The sequence below is a fragment of the Vulpes lagopus genome, chromosome 4 (genome assembly GCF_018345385.1).
Source record: "Vulpes lagopus strain Blue_001 chromosome 4, ASM1834538v1, whole genome shotgun sequence".
Lineage (NCBI taxonomy): Eukaryota > Metazoa > Chordata > Mammalia > Carnivora > Canidae > Vulpes > Vulpes lagopus.
In genome coordinates this window covers 26,354,993-26,376,632 of record NC_054827.1, presented here as the reverse complement: position 1 = coordinate 26,376,632, position 21,640 = coordinate 26,354,993, and the positions used below count along the sequence as shown (strand labels likewise).

The 21,640-nt window shown below is 37.3% G+C and overlaps 1 protein-coding gene across 5 annotated transcripts in view; it reads right to left on the bottom strand.

Moving 5' to 3' along the window:
• Window positions 1–11,299: 11,299 nt before the first annotated feature.
• The window catches only part of WRN (WRN RecQ like helicase), a 144,923-nt gene continuing 134,582 nt past the window's right edge, over window positions 11,300–21,640 (bottom strand). For 3 of the 5 annotated variants that reach the window (XM_041752867.1, XM_041752868.1, XM_041752869.1), the window contains 2 exons: window positions 20,433–20,561; window positions 11,300–17,439 (listed from right to left, as the gene is read on the bottom strand). In XM_041752867.1, the coding sequence (XP_041608801.1) occupies window positions 17,320–17,439; window positions 20,433–20,561 (249 nt within the window). In that variant the 3' untranslated portion in view covers window positions 11,300–17,319. The remainder of the gene's footprint in view (window positions 17,440–20,432; window positions 20,562–21,640) is intronic. The other 2 variants (XM_041752866.1, XM_041752865.1) reach the window with 1 other exon arrangement.

Sequence of the window (21,640 nt, the reverse complement as noted above, 5' to 3'; positions counted from 1 at the left end):
GATGAAAAGTACAGCATAGTCAGTGCTGTATACTATATAGTCAATAATACTACAATAATATTCTATGGTGACACATAGTAACTACACTTATCATGGTGAGCATTTCATAATGTACATAATTGTTGAAACACTATATTGTATACCTGAAACCGATATAATATTGTATGTCAACTATACTTCAATCCTAAATAAACTGAGAGATTTTTCCATGTTCATGGATAGAAAGATTCAATATTGTCAATATAGTGATTCTTCCCATCTTGATTTCTGCATTCAATGAAATCCTAATCAATATCCCAGGAAGTTATTTATTAAAATTAACAAACTAATTTTAAATTTTGTACAGAAAGGCAAAAGACACAGATTAGCCAATAAAATATTGAAAGAGAAGAACAGTTGGAGTACCCATGCTGCCTGACTTGAAGACTTACTATAAAGCTTCAGTACAACTCAACACTTATATCAAGACAAACCAATCAAGACAGTGTGATATTGGTGAAATAATAGGCAAATACATCAATGCAACAGAATAGAGAGCCCAAAAATAGACCCAAATAAATATAATCAACTTATCTTTGACAAAGGAGAAAAGGCAATACAATGGAAAAAGGTCATCTTTTCAGCCAATAGTGCTAGAACAACTGGACATCTACATGCAAATAAATGAATCTAGACACAGACTTCACACCCTTCACAAAAATTAATCCCAAATGGATTATAAACCAAAATGTAAAACACAAAACTATAAAACTAGAAGATAACATAAAAGAAAATTAAGATAACCTTGGGTTTGATGATGACTTTTTAAACACAACACTAGGGATCCCTGGGTGGGCAGCAGTTTAGCGCCTGCCTTTGGCCCAGGGCGCGATCCTGGAGACCCGGGATCGAATCCCACGTCGGGCTCCCGGTGCATGGAGCCTGCTTCTCCCTCTGCCTGTGTCTCTGCCTCTCTCTCTGTGTGTCTCGCATGAATAAATAAATAAAATCTTAAAAAAAAAAATACAACACTAAAGTTGCAATCTATAAAAAAAAAAAAACCCTGCTAAGTTGGACTTAATTAAAATTTTAAAATTCTGCTCTGTGAAAGATATAGTCAAGAGAATAAAAAGATAAGCCCCAGTAGACAAATATTTGCAAAAGACATCTGACAAAGGATTGTTATCCAAAAATATGTAAATCTCATAAAACTCAACAATATGAAAATGAACAATCTAATTTTTAAAAGATGCCAAAGATCTTGCAAAGAAAACTCACCAAAGATATGCAACCTACTTCTTTACTTCATTGAACCTATCAAAATTATGTATATATTTGTTTGTTAGGAACTGGATTTTGCATATCACTAAATTCCTGGTACCTGGTCCAGTCCAAGAATTTATTCAATAAATACCTGTTGAACAAATAAATGACTGAATGAGTAGATGAACAGAACAGAAAAAAAAAAAAATGGATAGCTTCACTTGAAGAGAGCAAAGGACAGAGAGAAAGGTAAAAAGAAAAGAGAAGGGAAATATAAACAAAAAATGAAGAAATACACATAAGATCAAACTCAGAACTTTTTGTTTTGAGTTGGTTTGGCTTAGGGTTTAAGAAGTTCTTATGAAGGTGCAATTCAATTAATTATTCAAGAAATTAACCTGACTGGTTCAAGTTTGGCATTCATGGTTTGGTTCATTTTGTCTCAGGAGTTTGATTTATAGGAATTTGTATAGTCATGTAAATGAATACACACCCAAATCCACATCCACCTAGTAAATACTGATCACAGAAAAAAAAAAAAAAGATAAGGATGACTTGACTTCTATTTCTCAACCCAGACATTTGCCCAGCTTTAAAAAAATGCCCCCTAGGGCGCGTGGGTGGCTCAGTTGGTTAAGCCCTGCCTTCAGCTTAGGTCATGATCTCCAGGTCCTGGGATCAAGCCCCACATGGGCTTTCTGCTCAGCAGGAAGTCTGCTTCTCTTTCATGGCTCCCTCTGCCCCTTCCCATTCCTTGTTCTCACTCTCTCAAGTAAACAAAATCATATAAATAAACAAACAAATAAATAAATAGAAAATGCCCACTAAACTCATGGCTTCTCAATATACCTAGGGCATTATTATTATTATTATTATTATTTTTTTTTTTTTTTTTTTTTTTTTTACCTAGGGCATTATTTTATCATAAAAAGTTAAGGTTAGTTCCATCTGAATTAAATAACTTCTCCCTCATTAGAGGAATTGAACTTTTGGAAGCAAGCTAATTGGTAGGCTCTGAGATCACATATCTCTAAAACTGCAAGGCAATTTTCATTATGTTATATTGAAATAGCATACTCTTGAGAAATTAGTTACTTTTTAATATCATCAGAGCCAGACAGCACATTATTTTATTTATAAATCAATATCTTGGCTCACTTGACAGATCTCTGAGCAGACTTATTGATTGATCCGCAGTCTGAGATTCTGGCATATAAATTATAGAAGAGACCTGCCATGGTATGGAGCAGGATTAATTAGCAAGGCTATGATAATCTGATCATGTCATCTTTGAAGGGCAGAGTTCATCTCATTAATTAGAAAAATACAGTAGAAACCCAGGGCATTTCTGGGAATTGATGATCATGTGGGAAAACTAAGAATTTCACATTTTGTTTACTCTTACTATGCCTAGCCCTTAATCATTAGCCAGCCATTAGCTGCTCATTTATTCCCCTGGAACTCCATTGTGCTGCTCTTGCTCTATTGTTGGCATCACTTTCCCAATCCTTCTCCAACCTTGACACCATTACTACCACAGCCACCATTACCTTGCCACTTGAAATTAGAGGAAAGTAGGTGGGAGACCAACCAACATCCAGGATATAGGGTATGGTGGAAGAACTTTAAAAAAAAATACAAAAAGCCTTTCCATCTTCAGAAGACTGTAAACTAAAAGAATTTAATCATATTTAATACTTGTTAGTTGATAAAGCAGACACTAAAACCTGGTAAGGCCCATTGGAATGCGTCAGCACTTAGGAAAAACAAGATTAGACCAATATACTTCAGCTCAATAGTGGGAGCTGGCCTTCCTGGTGGCAGAGTCAAGTCTTGCTAAAGAAGAAATATTCTTTCCTTTCCTTTTCTTTCATTCTTCTTCTTCTTCTTCTTCTTTTCTTTTCCTTTTTTTTTTTTTTTTTTTTGGTCTTATCAAAAAAAGATAAACATGCTGTACATTACATCAGTATATTCCCAGGACTTATATATTCTATAATTGGAAGTTTGTACCTTTTGACCACCTTTACCCAGTTCATCTATATTCTTTTATTTATATAGGATTAGACTGTGTTGTGTATTTTAAAAATTGCCTTCTACACAGTTGATTAGTTGATTGACTAGCAGTTCCATTGATAGAAAAATTATACTAGAATTGAACCGTCGTTCACCTTCCCTGGACTCCAGCCCATACTCCTGCCTAAAAACTTGTGAAGAGGCAAACAGCAACATCTTTTCTTATAAACTCATGGAGAAGCACAATGGACCCAGATAGGAACCAAGAAAGATCTCCTGCAGAATGGGTACAGTTTTCTTGAGAGAGGACAGAAGATTATCTAAATAAGATTCTTGGAAAAGGGGGTATAAAAGATCCAGGGCATAAGTCTGAGGGCAGAAGAATCAGAGACATGACAACCTAATCTTTGGATTGATTATTTTGGTAGAAAGGCCAGCTCTTGAGGGGTGAAAAGGAAGAGAGTCAGCAACATCTGGAAAATATTAGACACAATATGTAAGTTCCCTATTTTATTTCTGACTTTGGCTCTAGCTTCTACTCTACTTTCAACAGGCTCTAATCAAGTACATACAGCATCCTCTAAGCAGAGAGCTGATGATGACAAGGACACAAAGCTTGATCCCAAAAACAAATTCAGATAATGCAATGTGGATCAATGTACAGAGGAGAGAGCCTTGGTGGCCACCTCATTTATGTGCCATGTGGGGTCGTTGCCACGGTAGGCTATGAGGGTGGCCAAGCAAGTTAGTGCAAGAGGCACGGCTTCTGCTGACTTTTACTGCCATAATAAACATGGCAAAGAAACAGCTTGTCTCTATTATGAAGTTCTGGGCTATTCAACTACCTTGGGCTATGGCTCTCTTGATGCTTTTTAGTTAATTAGAAATTAAGTTAGCAAAATAAAACCATAGAAAACAGGTAGTTCTCTTTCCCCTTTTCCTGGGACTGAAAGATTAAAACAGAGACAGCATCTCTGAATCTCTGATTCTAACACTGGAAATTACAGGCACATTTACCTGTGAGATTAAGCTAAAAAGGGAAATCACCAACCAGACTCACAGTTTGAAAGAAGTAGATGTGAGTGGCACCTGGGTGGCTCAATGGTTGAGCATCTGCCTTTGGATCAGGTCATGATCTTGGGGTCCTGGGCTACAGTCCTATATCAGACTTGCTATGGGGAGCCTGCTTCTTCCTCTGCCTATGTTTCTGCCTTTCTCTGTGTCTCTCATGGATAAATAAATAAAATCTTAAAAAAAGAAAGTATGAAATTGAATTGAAATACTCAGCAAAGAGTCTGCTTGGGGGTTCTTAGGCTTGTCCTTTGTTGTACCTCCAAACATCAAATCTGCATTCCAGTGAGGAAATTTCCTGAGAAGGAAGGGAAAAGGCAAAAGGGATTCCCTTGGCAAAATCTGCCTTTTCATTCCAGAAGCAATTCTGCCTCCAGGAAACTAAGAGTCCTGGGATGGAGCCCCACAATGGGCTCCCTTTTCAGTGGGGAGCCTGCTTCTCCCTCTCTCCCTCTGCCCCTCCTCCTGTTTGAGCTCTCTCTCTCTCTCTCTCTCAAATAAATAAAATCTTTTTTTTTTAAAGTTTCCATTCATGATAACACTAGCAAGAACAAAAATTACCTAGATATAGACTTGAGAAACATGATATATATAAGACCTAGAGAAAGAAAACTACAGAGTTTTGCTGAGAGGCATAAAAGAAATTTAAGAAGAGCAAGAAATAAGCTATATTCCTTATATGGAGATTTTTTTAAAGATTTTATTTATTTATTCATGACAGACACACAGAGAGGGAGGCAGAGACACAGGCAGAGGGAGAAACAGGCTTCATGCAGGGAGCCTGACATGGGACTTGATCCTGGCTCTCCAGGATCAGGCCCTGGGCTGACGGCACTAAACCGCTGAGCCACCTGGGCTGCCCCTTATATGGAAATTTTTATAATGTTGTAGTTCTCTCCCAAATTAATCTATGAAATTAATGCAATAACAATCAAAAACCCAAAATAAGTTTTTGGAAATTAAAATAATTCTGAATTCATTTAGATGAGCAAATTGAGAATATCCATGAAATTTCTGAAAATGGTAAGGAAGGATTCATAGCAGATATTAATATATTAGAGTTGAAATACTGAATATAGCATAGCACTTGCATAGGAACTGATAGAACAATGGAGCATAATAGAAAGACCAAAAGAGATCCAATTTTATAAGAATGTAGTAGATAATACCATGAAAGCATTAGCTGTTCAATAACTGGTCAATAATTGGTCATAGGGCAACTGACTAATCACTGGCAAACTCTCCAATTTCACTCTCTTTACTCCAAAATAAATTCTAAATAGAAATAATTCTAATGGAGCTTATTAAAGTTTTGTAATACATATGCCTTTATTTTGTTTGTGAAAAATATATCATGGGTACAATTAAAAGATAAATGACAAAAAGAAAGGTAAAGGACAAACTAGGAAAATTTTATAAATAAATACAACAGAGAAAAAGTTAAGCACTTAAACTGATAAAAATGATTTTATAATTTTATAGGTTTTTTGCTTTTTGTTCTTTTTAAGAGAGAGCATGTGAGTGGGGCAGGGAGGGCTAGAGGCAGAGGGAGAGGGAGAAATCCTTAGCAGGCTCCATGCTCAGCACAGAGTGCAAATGGAGCTCCATCTCACAACCCTGAAATCAGGAACTGAGCCAAAACCAAGGGATCAGATGCTTAACCGACTAAGCCACCCAGGTGCCCCTGTAAGTTTTGTTTTTAAGGCCAAATTTTTAATGGATAAAGAAGAATAAATTGACAATAAACTCATGAAATAATGCTTGATCCTCATTAATAATAAAAGAAATTTGGGGCATCTGGGTGGCTTAGTGGTTGAGCATCTGCCTTTGTCTCAGGTCGTGATCCTGAGGTCCTGGAATTGAATCCCACATCAGGCTCCCCACAGGGAGCCTGCTTCTCTCCCTCTGTCTATGTCTCTGCCTCTCTCTGCGTGTCTCTCATGGATGAATAAATAAAAATCTTTTAAAAATTACAAATTAAAAAAGAAAAGAAATTCAAAATAGATACAGTGTGAAACAACTTTTGGCCTATCAGTTTGGCAAAAATACAAAAGATTACTTGGTACTGGTGAAGGTTAGGGAATGAGCACTTTCCTGAAGACAATTTGGTAATATGTATCAAAGTCTTACAATGGGGATCCCTGGGTGGCGCAGCGGTTTGGCGCCTGCCTTTGGCCCAGGGCCCGATCTTGGAGACCCGGGATCGAATCCCACATCGGGTTCCTAGTGCATGGAGCCTGCTTCTCCCTCTGCCTATGTCTCTGCCTCTCTCTCTCTCTGTGACTATCATAAAAAAAAAAAAAAATAAAAAAAAAAAGTCTTAAAATGGGGAGATTTGACACTACGAGTCTATGTCCAGAAATTTATACTAAAAGAAATTTCATTTTTAAAGGTATTTAAAAGGATGTCCATTGAAGCATTGTTTATAATAGGGAGAATAGAAATATTCTAACTATGAAAAATAGGGGATTAGTTACATTGAAGCATGGTAAATCATACAATAGAACTCTGTTGGTCATTAAAAATGATGTGCACATGACAAAATGTCAAAACCTATTTCGAAGTGAATGAGAAAGCAAACCCCTGATTGAAACTATGGTTAACTCTGAGTGGGTGAATTATAAGAATATATTTTTCTAATCGTATTTGTTTCTGATGCACATATGCTGTATTTGCAACTTCACTTCTAAGTTTCCAATAAGGGAAGTTAGTGCCAAGTTGCAAAAGGCCTTGCATTTCAGGCTAAGAGGTTCTTAGAGCCCCCAAAAATGCAGACAGGGCATCTTCAAACATGAAGGAGCTTAGTCCTGGCTGATTCTCTTCCATTTCCCTTTCCATTGCTCAAGATGAGCTCAGCAGCTCCCAAATGAGGTCTAAAAGGGGAAGAAATTGGCTGAAGCTTGAATTGCCACCCTGGAGAATCTCTAGACCCCACAGGATGCATTTGTGGGAGGAAAACACCGCTCAGAGAAATCCTGCATAACAGTCAGTTTCTCAGGATGAAGGTGAACAATCCAGGAACTCGGGATGTCCTTTCATTTGAAAGGACAGCCATGACAAAATACCACGCAGGCTGGACGGCTTCAACAACAGAAATTTATTTTCTCACCGTTCTGGAGGCTGGAAGTCCAAGATGAAGGTGTCGGTCAGCAGGGTTGGTTTCTTCTGAGGCCTCTCTCCCTGGCTTGCAGGCCGTCTTCTCCCTGTGTCCCCACATGATCTTTCCTCTCTGGCTGTCTCTTTGCCCAAATACCTGCTTCTCATAAAGACACCAGTCATACTAGATTAGCCCCCTACCCCCTAATGTCCTCCTTGTAACCTAATTACCTCTTGAAAGACTCAACCTCCAAGTACTGCCACAGTCTGAGGTGCTGGGGGGGTTAGGGCTCAAACATACAAATAAGGGGGGAGCATAATTCAGGATTATCCCAAGACTTTGGTTATCCCAGCTGGGCATGGATGGCCTGATAGTAGGTCTCCTCTAGGATAAGCACTACAGTATTTACTCCAGTCTTCTGCGATGCTCTCTACAGAAGTCTATTCTATCTTCAAGACACTTAGGATCTTGGTTTGGAGATGAAACATAATCATCACATTTGTTAAATGAGGAATAAGCGTTGTTCTCGTTCCATGAGGCTATGGGTTGAATTCTCTACGTTGAGGGGTACGGTAGATGAGAATTAAGTTTAAGAAGCCCCTTTCTGGACTGTGGGGAGTCACAGAATTTTAAAAATACAGGTCAATGGAAGATTGCCAGTTGAGAACAGACAAGTAAATCCTATGTAATGTGCAGAGGATGTGATGAGCAGGTTTGATTCAAATTCCTGCTGCTCTGTAAATGAATGATCACACTCCAGCTTCTCTGTGTCTCATAAAAACTGGCCCAGAGGAAACACCTCTCTCTTTCCCTCCAAATCTTAAAGTTTTTTTTTTTTTAATTTCTATTTACTTATGATAGTCACAGAGAGGGGGGGGGGGGCAGAGACACAGGCAGAGGGAGAAGCAGGCTCCATGCACTGGGAGCCTGATGTGGGACTCGATCCCGGGTCTCCAGGATCGCACCCTGGGCCAAAGGCAGGCGCCAAACCGCTGCGCCACCCAGGGTTCCCTTTCCCTCCAAATCTTAACACATTAGCCACGCACCTGAAGCCAAAACCAAAACAAACGAAGGGATTTTCCCTGCGCACCGTAGAACCTGAAATCACCTAAACGACCGGTAGGTGGTGCTCTTGCAGCAGCAAGGTAAATATTCCTTCAGTCACTTTCAGTGGGAAAATGAACCATAGGAGCAAAAGAAAAAAAATCCAACTGATGATTCTTGATGGATGCTTAAAACTAAGAAATTCTTAAGTGAGCCGATGAAAGTACTAAACTGCTCCTATTAGGACCTAAGACAAAGAGGGCCTGGGGGGCTTCTCAAATCCCCTATCTTCCCTCCTTCCAGCACACGCCTTTTTCTACCTCCTTGTTCTTTACTGCCTTGCATGCTCAGCAATTCCCCAGCTTAAATATCCCTATCCTTAATCAGCTACAATGAGCCGTTGAGGAAATTACAAGTAATTTATATTCAGACTGGGTCTTAGCAGAAAATGAATTCATGAACCAGAATATCTCACCAACTTCCAAATATTTTATTATTCCAGTTATTTTCCTAAAGGCTTCTGGAATACCCATCCCTTTGTATCCTTTGTTAAATGAAAAATACAATTCCTTTGGTACATCAAGAAATCTATCCAGTGCCTTTAAATATCAAAATTATCTAACTCCTCTCTCTGACCAACCACTAGGCAACCCCATAGCTTTCCTATAGTCAAAGGATGAGATAGCTAACATTTATTATTCCCACAGTGGGCTGAGAACTATGCTAAATTTCTGTACTTCATGTAATTCTCCAACTAAGCCTGTTTCCTCTTCAATAAAATGGTGTTAAAAAATGAGGCTTATAGAGGATTGATTTGCTCAAGGTCACAGTGAAAGTTGTCAAATCCATGCTAATTCCAGAGTTCACTTCTCAGCAAGGCCTTATCTGACCCATTTTGCAACACTCCCTACCACCTTCCCTGCCTTGTCCTCCTCCCGCTTATCACCATGTAACATTTTACTTGTTTTGTCATCATTGTGCCTCCAGCACCTAGAACAGTGCCAGATACACAGTAGGTATTCCACATAATTTGTTGAATATTTCCTTCCATCTCTGTCAACTTGGATAAAAGAGAGCCTGAATCTACCCTTGAAAGAAGGATCCACTTTGGGGTGGGGACACCCCAAATTTCTGAGCAAGAACAATAAGGGGCACATGCTGGCCACACAGTGATCTCACAAGGAGTGCCCAAGTAATGTCTAGGGAGAGTCAGATTGCTGTCTCTGGACACCCAACCACAGAGTCTGTCTTTTCCCTTAGAAATTTCTACAGCTACAACTAGATGAACACCAATTACGTGTGCCAACCATTGTTAAATGATCTACATGTATTGAAGTTTAATCCCAGCAATGTCTCTTCATGTTACAAAATGTCTAAATGTGTCTTGGAGTGTCTAAGTAATTTGTCCAAAGTCACACAGCTAGTAAATGGCAGAGCTACAGATTTTATTGAACATACACTGACCTACTGAAGTCCAGACGAAGTTAAAAAGGGAAACTGCACAGAGAATCAGCTCACGGATTCTCAAACAGCTTGGCTCTTTTCTGCGCCACATTCTGGGGTCCTACATACTAGGAACATAGTTTAGAAAGGGGGGGACAGGAATGGGCTCCTTCAGGTGAGCATGACCCCTGACACCAAGGATTCCTTACCTGCAGAGAAAAGGCAAGGGATGCGGCCCAGGAGTCCAGCAGGAGGCAGGTCATCAGATACCTGTCAAGCGACAGGTACCCCCTCACTCAACCCCCTCACTCTCATGGAGTTCCCCCACTTGGGGAATGAAAATAATTTGGTCTACTTGTTCAGCTTCTCCTAGGTTCTTTGGGAGTTCAAAAGATCTGACATATCCCAAAACACATAGACCAATCTCCTGCCCTGAGGTCTAGGCATCTCCCCGGAATCCTCCACATTCCTATCTTTGCACTAGCTTTCCCTGCTTCCAGGTACCACTTTCACCAGTAAGAGCCAGCACTCCAGCCATGGCTTTAAGACCCTGCTATCCCACCAATCCTAGCCAGAAAGAGAGGCTGATGGAAGTTACAACTGGGCCAGGGTGGAAGCAAACATAATTGGTCTGCCATCATCCTGGGATGCCCTCCTACTTTAAATTTTAAAAGCAATATAGATTTGATTGAAAACAGATAAAAATGTAAACATCTGGCCTTGCACCCTTCCCCTTCCACTCCCCTGAAATAATAAATATTAATCATTAGAAGTGTCTTAGTCCACAACTTCTTTATGCTCCTACAACCATATAACAGATGGACATGTTGAGGTATAAACATAAACTTCCACTTTTTCTAACTACTACCAAGTGTCAAATCTCCTTCCCTAGGGGTAGTGGTTCCCTTTATATTTCAGCCTAATTCCAGGGTTTTCCATCACTTGGGGATGTTGGAATGGTCTCAATTCAGTTTTCCATCTTCAATTGCACATATGACTCAAAGTTCTCTTTTCTTCCACCCTGACCCCAGTTCATGCTAGACTGAGAGCCACAGCTATCTCCTCTAAATCACCTCCCTCTTCCCTGTACCTACTCTTTGGAGTTAGGGTAGGGAAGAGGAAGAGGGAAAACACAATCCCGTAACTAACTAGCAGAATTGCTTATTCCCTTTTGGTTATGGCTGCTTCTCTGACTAGTTGACTGGCAGTTGCTCAGTCTGTTGGCAGGTATCCAAGCTCTCTTCAGAGGTACATTAGTTGGTCCTTCCGACGGTCCAAAAGTGGGGGTACCTTTCTCTAATCTCCTGCCAGGTGTGGCTTTGCTGCTAGGATGCCTGCATCATAGGTGGCCCTCTTCTAAGGGTACCCTAAGAATGGCCTTGAAACCTAGCTTCTTCCAGGAAACCCCCTTAACCCACAGTAAACGAGCATGTTCTTTCTATGCCACATGGTGATGGGCAAGCTGGCCCCCTGGAATCTGCAGGCATAACCCCACTGTATCAAGCTCTAGGAGCATCAAGTACTCTGGTGGACCAGGTCAGATGCTTTCAGATAGAAAGTCCTTAATCTAGTGCACTGTTCCAACACCTTCAATCTTCTAGAAATAAGGATGGGAAGCCCAAGTGAAAAGCCTCCTTTCTTAAGGTAAAAACAAGATGACAGGTTTGTTGCCCTCCACAACCTGTGTTCCCTTGCAAAATAAGTTCTCCCTCTCACCTAATACTTGTCCTTCACAGAGAGGAAGATGGAAAGTACTAGTAGCAGTTTTGCTTAAAAAAACAAACAAACAAAAAAAAGTACCATCATACAAATAGCCAGAAGCAACTCTGAATTAAGCATTTTTTAATCAACTTTAAGTTTAAGTCAAAATTTTAAAAAATAAGGGAAGTCCCCCCTGGCCCCTAGCTCCACCAGGTTACAAATTCATATATTGTGATCTTTTTTCCCCACCCTTATATTCTGTTTACATAACGGTAAGGAAATGAATGTAGGAAAATATAGGATTCTAACTCTTCATGTTGTACTGAAGGTTAACCGCCCACAGTGTGGCACATAGCAAATAAATGTTTAATAAACAATTAGCTTTACGATTCCTTCAAATGATCTTTTTTTTCTTTCACATTGGCCACTTTTTTCTTATATCTTATAGAGTATGTGATGTATTTTCTTCAAAATTTTTGTTTCCTATAAGAAAATACTTTTGTGAGATGCTTTTTTGTTAATTCTTCAGAGTAAATCTTCCCCTCTATTAAGCATGGGATCCATGTTGTATATGTTGTGTTTTCTTCTTTTTGTTCCTTCTTTATGAGGCCAGTTTATTGTCTTGCAGTCTTTGAATGCAAACGTTTACTGAATGAAGAAGTATTAAATTAAATGAGCACACACTTCTCAATAATCCTATTAAATTGAGTGAGAAAATAAAGCTGGATATAAGGCTGAAATTTCATTAATTTTCTGAAAAATAATGAAAGCTCCAGGTTTAATGGATACTAATATTAATATTAACCTTATTAGTAGTAAGCACAATATTAGATCTTTTTTCTTTCTCTCACACAAGTGAAATTTGTTGGTGATAGATTCTTATGCAATAACACATTTTTTAATACTTATTAAATATTCCAATGTTTCAAACTTGGTAGGATTTCAGCTTTAAAAGAACAAGCATATGCTAATTTTTCAATGATACATTTTTAAATGATGCCACAAGAATAATCTGTTACTCTAAAAACTAAATTATCCCAAGTATTTCAAATGCTTGTCAAATACAGACCTATTATTCCTCAATCCTAAAATATTACTACCAAAGGTTTAACTTACTTCATATTCTGCTCATTTCTAATTTCTTCTAAGGCTTAAAACATATTTACCTAGTAAGGAAATCTGTACATTATCCCAAATAATTTTTTGATTGTCTTCCCAAGAAAAAATATGTAGCATCTTTCCAGGTAGCTGAAATCCTGAAGTTTGCAGCTCCCCTCACGACTGTAGTGAATGTACTTCGGTGCTTTGGTTGGTTTTGCATTTCCTTGCTTCCCGTAAGACAGATAAATGTCTAGTTGGCTCTAACATGACTGTATAGTCATGCCATTGGATCTTCCATGTTCTTAGTTACTTCTATTGCAACCTCTCTGAACAGAAGCATCCTTTATTCTTTTGTTATTCTAACCATCTGATAGGACCACAAGGTTGTGTTTTGTTTTGTTTTAATTCCAAATAACTGTCAGTGCGTTGTCTGACTCCATGGTCAGAGTTCCAAAAGACAACACAAGAGATCATAGTTAATACTTTGTGGAGGAGATAGCATAAGACAAATACCCTAAAAGAAACCCCTTGTCTTTAAGAATGAACCTGAGGCAAATTTGAAGCCTAACACAGCTGAAGAATGATGATACACTGGGGAAATTAAAGTCCAGTTCATCAGTTCTCAGTCAGTACTCTGTGCTATACTGAGGCATTTGATACCAGACACTTGCACCTGGTGATCCGGCAGGTGAACCGAGTAGTGCCTCCCCAACTTGCTCTGGGGTTGAGTGGTAGGGAGATGCCCTGGTGGTAGGGGACTGGTAAGGAGCAGAGTGGGGTGGGGAGTGGTAGGGCACATGCCCTGGTGGTAGGGGAGTGGTAGGGAGTGTGCTCCAGTGGTAGGGGAGTGGTAAGGAGCAGGGCGGGGTGGGGAGAGCAGGAGAATATAGAAACTCCAGACAAAAGGCATGTGAAATAGGGAGCCTGTAGATTTAGGAGGCCTGTCCCTCCACTAAGGAGCATACTGCTTCCTCATTTACTTTGTGGAACTATCTCTAGAAGCTTCCATATCCTTCACCAAAAAAAACTTTGTATCTGCTGTATATATTGGGGCAGGGTCTGTCAATTACATGACTTGTACTTTGGTGACAAGTACACAAAATTGGAAACTAAAAATGAACACAAAGCTCCTTATTTAAACAGGTCTAACCTAAGTAAAGGGAACTTAAAGCCCCGTGTATATGAAATATTCAAAGATAGGTCTTATTCAGAAAAGGCATGAATGAATAGCCTGACAATGTCACCAATAACCTGATTTTCATGCCATGTTTCTACTCTGCCTACCTCAGCGTCAGTTTCACTAAACAATGATTCCTCAAGATCCTAAAATTGCCCCAACACTCTCAAGGTCCATGCTTCCTCATTAGTATCAGCAGGGGAAAGGAAAAAAATTTATTCCAGCATCTCCATAAAAAGTCCCGAGATTCACTCTCATTAGAATACCTTAGCCAGATACAGTGTTGCCAAAGACCAGCTTAGATGAGGTCATAGGTGCCAATCCCATATTCAAGTTGTAATTTTTCTCCTTGGAAGCAAACTCAAAACATAAATTAAGAGTCATGTATGCTGAAAGGCCTAAAGTCCATACAGATGATAATTAAGACAAAAAAAAGTAATTCTCTACCTCTGGCTAAGTATTTGGCATGAAACTATACCATATTTCATTTCAAGAATGTTCAAAGCAGTGCTTTAAAAAGAGCAGAACAACTGGATGTGATTTAACATGCAACAACAGGAAATCAGCTAAATAATTCATAGTCTGTCTATATAATAAAATACTGTGTCAGCAGTTCTCAATCTCCTATGTCTCAAAACTCCTTTGTATTCTTAAAGATTATTGAGGACCAAAAAGAGCTTTTGTTGATGTGGATTGCATCTATCAATATTTACCATTTTAGAAATTAAACCTGATAAATGTTTAAGAAATGTTTATTAATTTTGATTTAAAAAGCAGTAGTAAATCCATTACATGATAATATAAACACATTTTACAAAATATCCCCCACAAAACAGTGAGAAGAATGGCAATGTCTGGCTTAACAGAAGTGGATGGATTCTCAGATATGCTTCTACATTCAATCTACTTATACATTCAATATGCATTCCTTTGGTTGATGTATATGAAGAAAATGTGGCCATAAATAGGTATGTAGCTGGAAAAGGGAGGAGTATTTTAATAGCTTTTCTAGAAAATTGTAGACACTTTTCTTTGAAACTATACCAAAGGTGGACACCTGTAATTTTTTAAAGACTGGTTGCAGTGTGTAATCTGAAACCACATATGAATGAATATCTTCATATTCTGCTACATTAAAATCCACTGGACCACTGTGTGGTTTGAATGAATTTTTTACCCATGCATGATTTTATAAGATCATGTATTAGTCATCCAAAAATAGTTCATTGAGTTGTACAGATCTTCTAAATGTTGACAAAAATTACCATAAAATGTCAAAAAAATTTTGTTAATTGTAGGAATAACATCTCATTAGGAAAGTCTTTATGTTATGGGAAGCTGTTAAACTGATACCAGACACAAGATTTCCAAAACTATAAATTCTGCCAGAAATCTCAAATTTTGTCATTGGAAACAAATACTCATCAGTTTTCCTTGAAGTGATAGGATGGCTTCATTCAATTTTGAGAAAATGTCCACCAAATGCTCAAGTCTGAATAACTAGTCATAGTTTTCTATCAGTTATTCTTTTCAGTAAAAAATTCCATAGAAAAAGAACTAACTCAATTCACAATTCAAACAATTAAACAAGTGCTTTTCCTGAAGACAACCATCCTATTTTGGTATAAAGAAGTGATTTTACACATATTTGCCATTCCAACACATAGAAGATTGAAAAGATGTGTTTGAGGACTAAGAATTAATAAAAGCAATAATTTGATGTCATTGCCTTGATTTGTACTTAAGTACCACCAGTGGTTTTGCTCACAACTGCTGTGCACCCTTGGTGCAAATGACACAGGACGGAAGGCAAATAACATCTTTGTATCATGAAAATAGTTTTGCCTTTACAGAGTCTCCTGAAAGAGTCTCAAAAACTCCTTAAAGTCTGCAGATCACAGTTTTAAGAATCACTGTACCATAAGAAGCCAAAGAAAAAGATTCTAGAGAAAACAATGATACAGAAAAAAAGTTCCTAATATATTCAAGTGAAATATAAATTTGACTCTCTAATCCTACTTCTAGAAATAATCTAAAATAGAAAAAAATGACCAATAGGAAAGTAATTGTATATAGTATTCACCATATAGAATGGTAGGTAGCTATAAAAAACAGTAAGATAGCCTGATATATACTGACATGAAAAGTTCTTCATGACCTATTAAGTGAAAAGAGTTTGTTGCAGATCTAATTCACTTAAAAAAATAAGAATGTATATATAGATATATATGCAAAGGCATGTAAATGCATTAAGGAATGACTAGAGAACTATAAGTCACATATTTAATAGGAGCTGCCTTCTGGAAAATGGGCTGGTAATGACATGTAGGAAAATGGGACTACAGGGAACTTTTGTGTTTTAAATGTTTTACAAAGAAAATACATTAATGTATTATTCATGTATCAAACTTAGAAAAGCAGTGATCATAGAGGTTTAGCAGGATACACAAAGAAAGGGGTTAACTGATTATCTACTGGTGATTTTTATTTTCTTTTTTTTTCATCTCTCCAGATTTTCTAATTCTTCTATAATATTTCTTCTTTATTAACAATTATTTTTAGTTACAAAAGGCCATATGGTGAACTTCTTAAAAGTTATATTAACTATGGTTTGCCAAACTCAGTATAAGAGTACAGGTTGGATAGTGAAGTCGAATGTGCTACATCAAAAAGTATTAGAATCAAATTCCAACATCCTCAAAAACTAAAAGTGCTCAAGGTAACTAAGTAAATAAAAGTTTAAGAAATACATATATATATACATATATCTTTGTAATATTCAGCATGAAGGAATTTATTATTTGAAAAATAATAGAAATAGCATATAAAATACAAAGTGCATAGTTGTCTAGTGCAGTTGGTCTCCTTTATTATATTATTTTTCCCTCTTTGCATGGAACCCAAACGGTTTCATTTCCACTGGTCTGGTCCACTATTACCATTTATCAATATGTGTAAGAGCTTCTTGTAAAGATAATAAGGACAATTTGTAGAATAACTATGCTTCCTTCATTTATAAGAAAGAATTTTGATAATATATGAAGATTTTCTATCAAACACATAATCATCATACAACTACCAATCTGCTGATTATATCAAATCAGCTCCCCTTAAGTTTTCCAAACTTACTGTTGAAATAAATAAAGAGATTAGAAAACAGAGCAGAAACACAGTTTCTTAAAGCCATCTTAAACAAGACTAATTTATTATTCTATTCTATAATATACTCACTCAGGCTCTCAGAGACTCAACTTTAGTAACTACAAAGCTGTTATAAGATGCCAGCTGTTCAACAAATAGGTGAGTTTTACTTTTGAGATTAGAATAATTTGTAAACTGAAGCACTGGTCGTCACTATTTTCAGAAATGAAACACAGCTCCCATCTTATAATACAGTAAGATGTACACAATTCCTCTGGCAACTGCCAGTTTAACTAAAAAGACCTTTCTTTTGTGCTTTGGCTGCTGATTTCCTGCTGGTGTCAGCTAAAGTCTCAGTGTCTTTGGCAAACCACTTAGGTAATTTTCTCTTGGAGGTTATAGATGAAGTCTATAGGAAAGAAACAGAAAAAGAAATATTTGCCATGTTGAAAATGTACATCAACTGTAAAAGTAACATAGGTTACTGAGTATATACCTACCATCCTTCCCTTGCTGAATAAAGTTAAATTTTAAGAGCCACAGAATTTACTTCTGGATCAAAAGGTAAATAAATAGAAACAAAACTGCTATATCATTTCTTTAGGCAATCACCTGCCATCTTGTAATCTGTTCTTAGGCACTTGGGTGTACACACTCATTTGAGAAGCAAAGAACTAGATATGATTTCAGATTTATGTCTTATGTGTATTTGATTTGGTGCCAATATGGGTAATTTAATGTTCTGAGGAAGGCATCTGCTTGGGCACACACACACGCACATACACAGACACAGAGACACACACAGAATCATTATTAGGCATTTGAGAAAGCATGTAACTTCTGTGTCTCCAACAGCTAACAGACTAGCGGGGTAGCTCAAACACTACCAGTACCTTGCAGAGTTGCTGGGACATAACAGGTACTCAAAAAGCATTCACTGAAGAAATGAAAAAAATTTTGGTTTTTGTCTCAAAGGCTCTTTTCAGAATCTGCTAAAAACTGGAGATCCATTTCAAAACGTTCACGTGTATAATACTCTGCACAATTTTAGGGGATTTATGCACCAAATACAGCCTCAGGATCCTAAGTTAAAAGTCCGAAAAAAAAAAAAAAAAAAGACAATAACAAATAAACCCCTTAAGAACCCAAAGGCAAAAATGAAAAAAAAAAAAAAAAAAAAAGAACCCAAAGGCAGTGGTTGTGTATTATATGATTTGCACTTGAAAAAGAGAAACAGGGAACCCTGGGTGGCGCAGCGGTTTGGCGCCTGCCTTTGGCCCAGGGTGCGATCCTGGAGACCCGGGATCGAGTCCCATGTCGGGCTCCCGGTGCATAGAGCCTGCTTCTCCCTCTGCCTGTGTCTCTGCCTCTCTCTCTCTCTCTTTCTGTGTGACTATCATAAATAAATAAATAAATAAAAATTAAAAAAAAAAAGAAAAAGAGAAACAAAATTTTGAGTTAATTTCCATAAGCCTAAAATGGTATTAATTAGTGTTATCTCAGTTTGATCATAAGAGCTTCAAACTAACATGACAGACAAACCATTTTAACCAAGTACGCCTCAGAATCCAACAGTTAATTTAGTTATTGGAACTATCTGAAGGACTTTATGATAAGGTGACCTCATCTAAGTTATACTGTGTCTGTTAGCTAAGGTAAAAAGCATAATTTATTCAATTTCAAGAATGAAAACTCTATATATTGTTCATCAATTATTTGCTATGTTTTATTATGTTTTCTACATTTAAAAATAGTTTCAAAATATTTAAGATTGGGGGAAGAAAAAGATCTTAAGCAGAAAATTGTACAACCTTGTATTTAGAAAAGGTAAAAAAGGGGTGCCTGGGTGGCTCAGTGGTTAAGTGTCTGCCTTTGGCTCAGAGCATGATCCCAGGGTCCTGGATGGAGTCCCAAAACAGGCTCCCAGTAGGGAGCCTGCTTCTCTCTCTGCCTATGTCTCTGCCTCTCTCTGTGAATAAATGAATAAAATCTTAAAAAAAAAAATTAGAAAAGGTTAAAAAGAAAAACAAAACTACTAGCTATTTCAGTTTAATTAAAGCAATCCAATGAAGAAAGAGCTACTCACACTTTAGCAAAAGCTAAAAAAAAAAAAAAAAAAAAAAAAAAAAGGCTAAGGGATAGCAAATTTCCTCACAGAGAAGTCCAAGAGAACAGATTAGATTTATATACACTGTATGACACAATATTTGACTCAAAAATAATACATATATATGTATTATGTATGTATACATATGTATATATGTATTATATATAATGGTACAGACAAAAGGCAATTGGGCAGAGATAAAATTGGTCCAGAAATATTTATCCTTCCCGTAATAGCTATTATCACAATCCACTGTAGCCTACAGTTGCTTGCGATTAGAGTCTGAATGCCTAGGTACATTTGATGGAGGGAAATCAGTTAAAATGGTAACAAAACCAAAAACCAAAACAGAGCATGATATCTGAACAGGAAACAGCAGAGGAAAAAACCCTGTCTTGTAGCTGAGTACCACAAGACTGCCAAACAAGACAGAACTAGGTTTGAGTTCTGAGTCATTTGCTAAAGGTATGGCTTTTTGAATATTATTTCAGCCTCAGTTTCTTCACACAGAAAATGAGAACAACAGTACATCACATCACTGGATTACCTGCAGGGTCAAATGAGGATATATGCAAAATAACAAAACACATTCTGATTTATTCTTGGCACTCATTAATTTGTAGCTATTATCACTTAAGTGTCTTATCTTCTATAATATTTCTACGAAGTATGATCTTCAGTATTTACCATTCAATTATACTAATGATCTTGTTTCATTGACAAAGAGGTTAAATGCTTACTTACACTGAGTGTATCTTTTGAGTCTCAAGTATCTAGAGAGATTTTAATTATGAGAACTGAGTCACCTAACAGAAATAATACCTTCCAGTGACTACTTCCTCCATCAGCAGTCCACGAAAATTCCCAGCAATCAGGGTGCCTAGGTGGATCAGTCAGTCAGTTATTCAGCTCAGGTCATGATCTCAGGGTCCTGGGATGGAGCTCCCCATCAGGCTCTCTGCTCAGCAGAGAGTCTGTTTCTCCCTCTCACTCTCCCTTTGTTCTTTCTCTCTCTCTCAAATAAATAAATCTTTAAAGATTTTCCAGGCAATCATGATAAAATTTTTATATCTTTTTGATACCCCAAATTCTATTAATAAATATTACCATTAAGTTGAGAATACAAAACATTAACTCATTTGTTGAGAATATGTGCACATACACATGTAAGCAAATGGAGAAATATGTATGTTATATTCACATTTAATTTCATCTAAACTAAGACAAATCTAAACATAGTTGTTACCAAGTTGGATGTACTTATCATGAAAACTACTTTATTATTTTAATTTTACCTGTGGGTGAGAATCTGTAAATAAATCTGTTTCTGAATCGCTGGTTGGTTGATTCCAAGATGTTAGTCTTAGGGAATTTCTGTGACTTTCATCTTTCAATGAAAAATCATAAGGATGTTTTCCATCAACCTTTAACATTATTATAGAATACAAAATAGTTAGAGCACACACTATTTTCTTAGCAAACAACACAAATCAAAAACTATGCCTAAAAAAGCAAAGCTTAAGAAAATTCTAATTATTCTGAAGTACTGAATTTAACAATAATTATAATAATAGTCATAAGGCATTTTTTTCTGATCTCAAAAGCAGTTTTTGAATAATACTGCATATCTTAATTTATAATGAAACTTAGTGGGAGGGCAGGAAATATCACATGCATTCTTTCTTAAGCAGTTAAAAATGAGGAAAAAAGCGATTTGGGGGAGAGGGTTCTGGGAAGATAGTGAAAACAGCAGCATAGTTCTTAAATCTTTCTGAAGCCCACCATTAAAACAGAATTGACAGCAAAACCCAAAATTCATCATCTACATTTACAATGAAACTAAGTGTAAAGGTATGCCAAAGAAATCCAAACTATAAGCATGTGAGGACAAACCACCAACAGTCATAAGACCTGTACAGTACTACTCATGTACTGAGAAAACAGAGGCAAGCAGTGAGGTAAGAACAGAACCCTAAAGTAGCCCACAGGTTGACATCAGAAACCATAGTGGATTAATGTGAAAACAGCATCTGAAAATGGGAGGGCTCCTGCCCAATCCAATAGTAAGTGACTATAAGGAGTCTACAGTGGTGTCTTCAGTGGCTAAACCGACTGGTTCCTATGAATGCTCCTGACCAAATAATGCTGCCTTCTGGGAGAACTGCTGGGGAGAAATCAAATCAAGCAGTTCAAGTAAACCAGAGACAAAAGGAAGAATGGAAGAGGAGTGTATCTCATATACCTAGTGCCCATATTTTGAAAAATTACACAAAATAACAGAAGAGAGAGCTCCGTAAATTTAGGAAAAATAACCTTGAACCATGCTTTCTTTTGAAAACACAGGAAAACTAATTTCACATGAAAATGAACTACAGGAAAGTATTAAGGTTAAATGTGACATCAGAGGACTTGCTAAGATACAGAGTAAAACTGTAATCTCTCAAAATAAGTTGAAAAGCATTAAGAAAATTATTCAAAACATGAAAGAACATCATAAATCAAA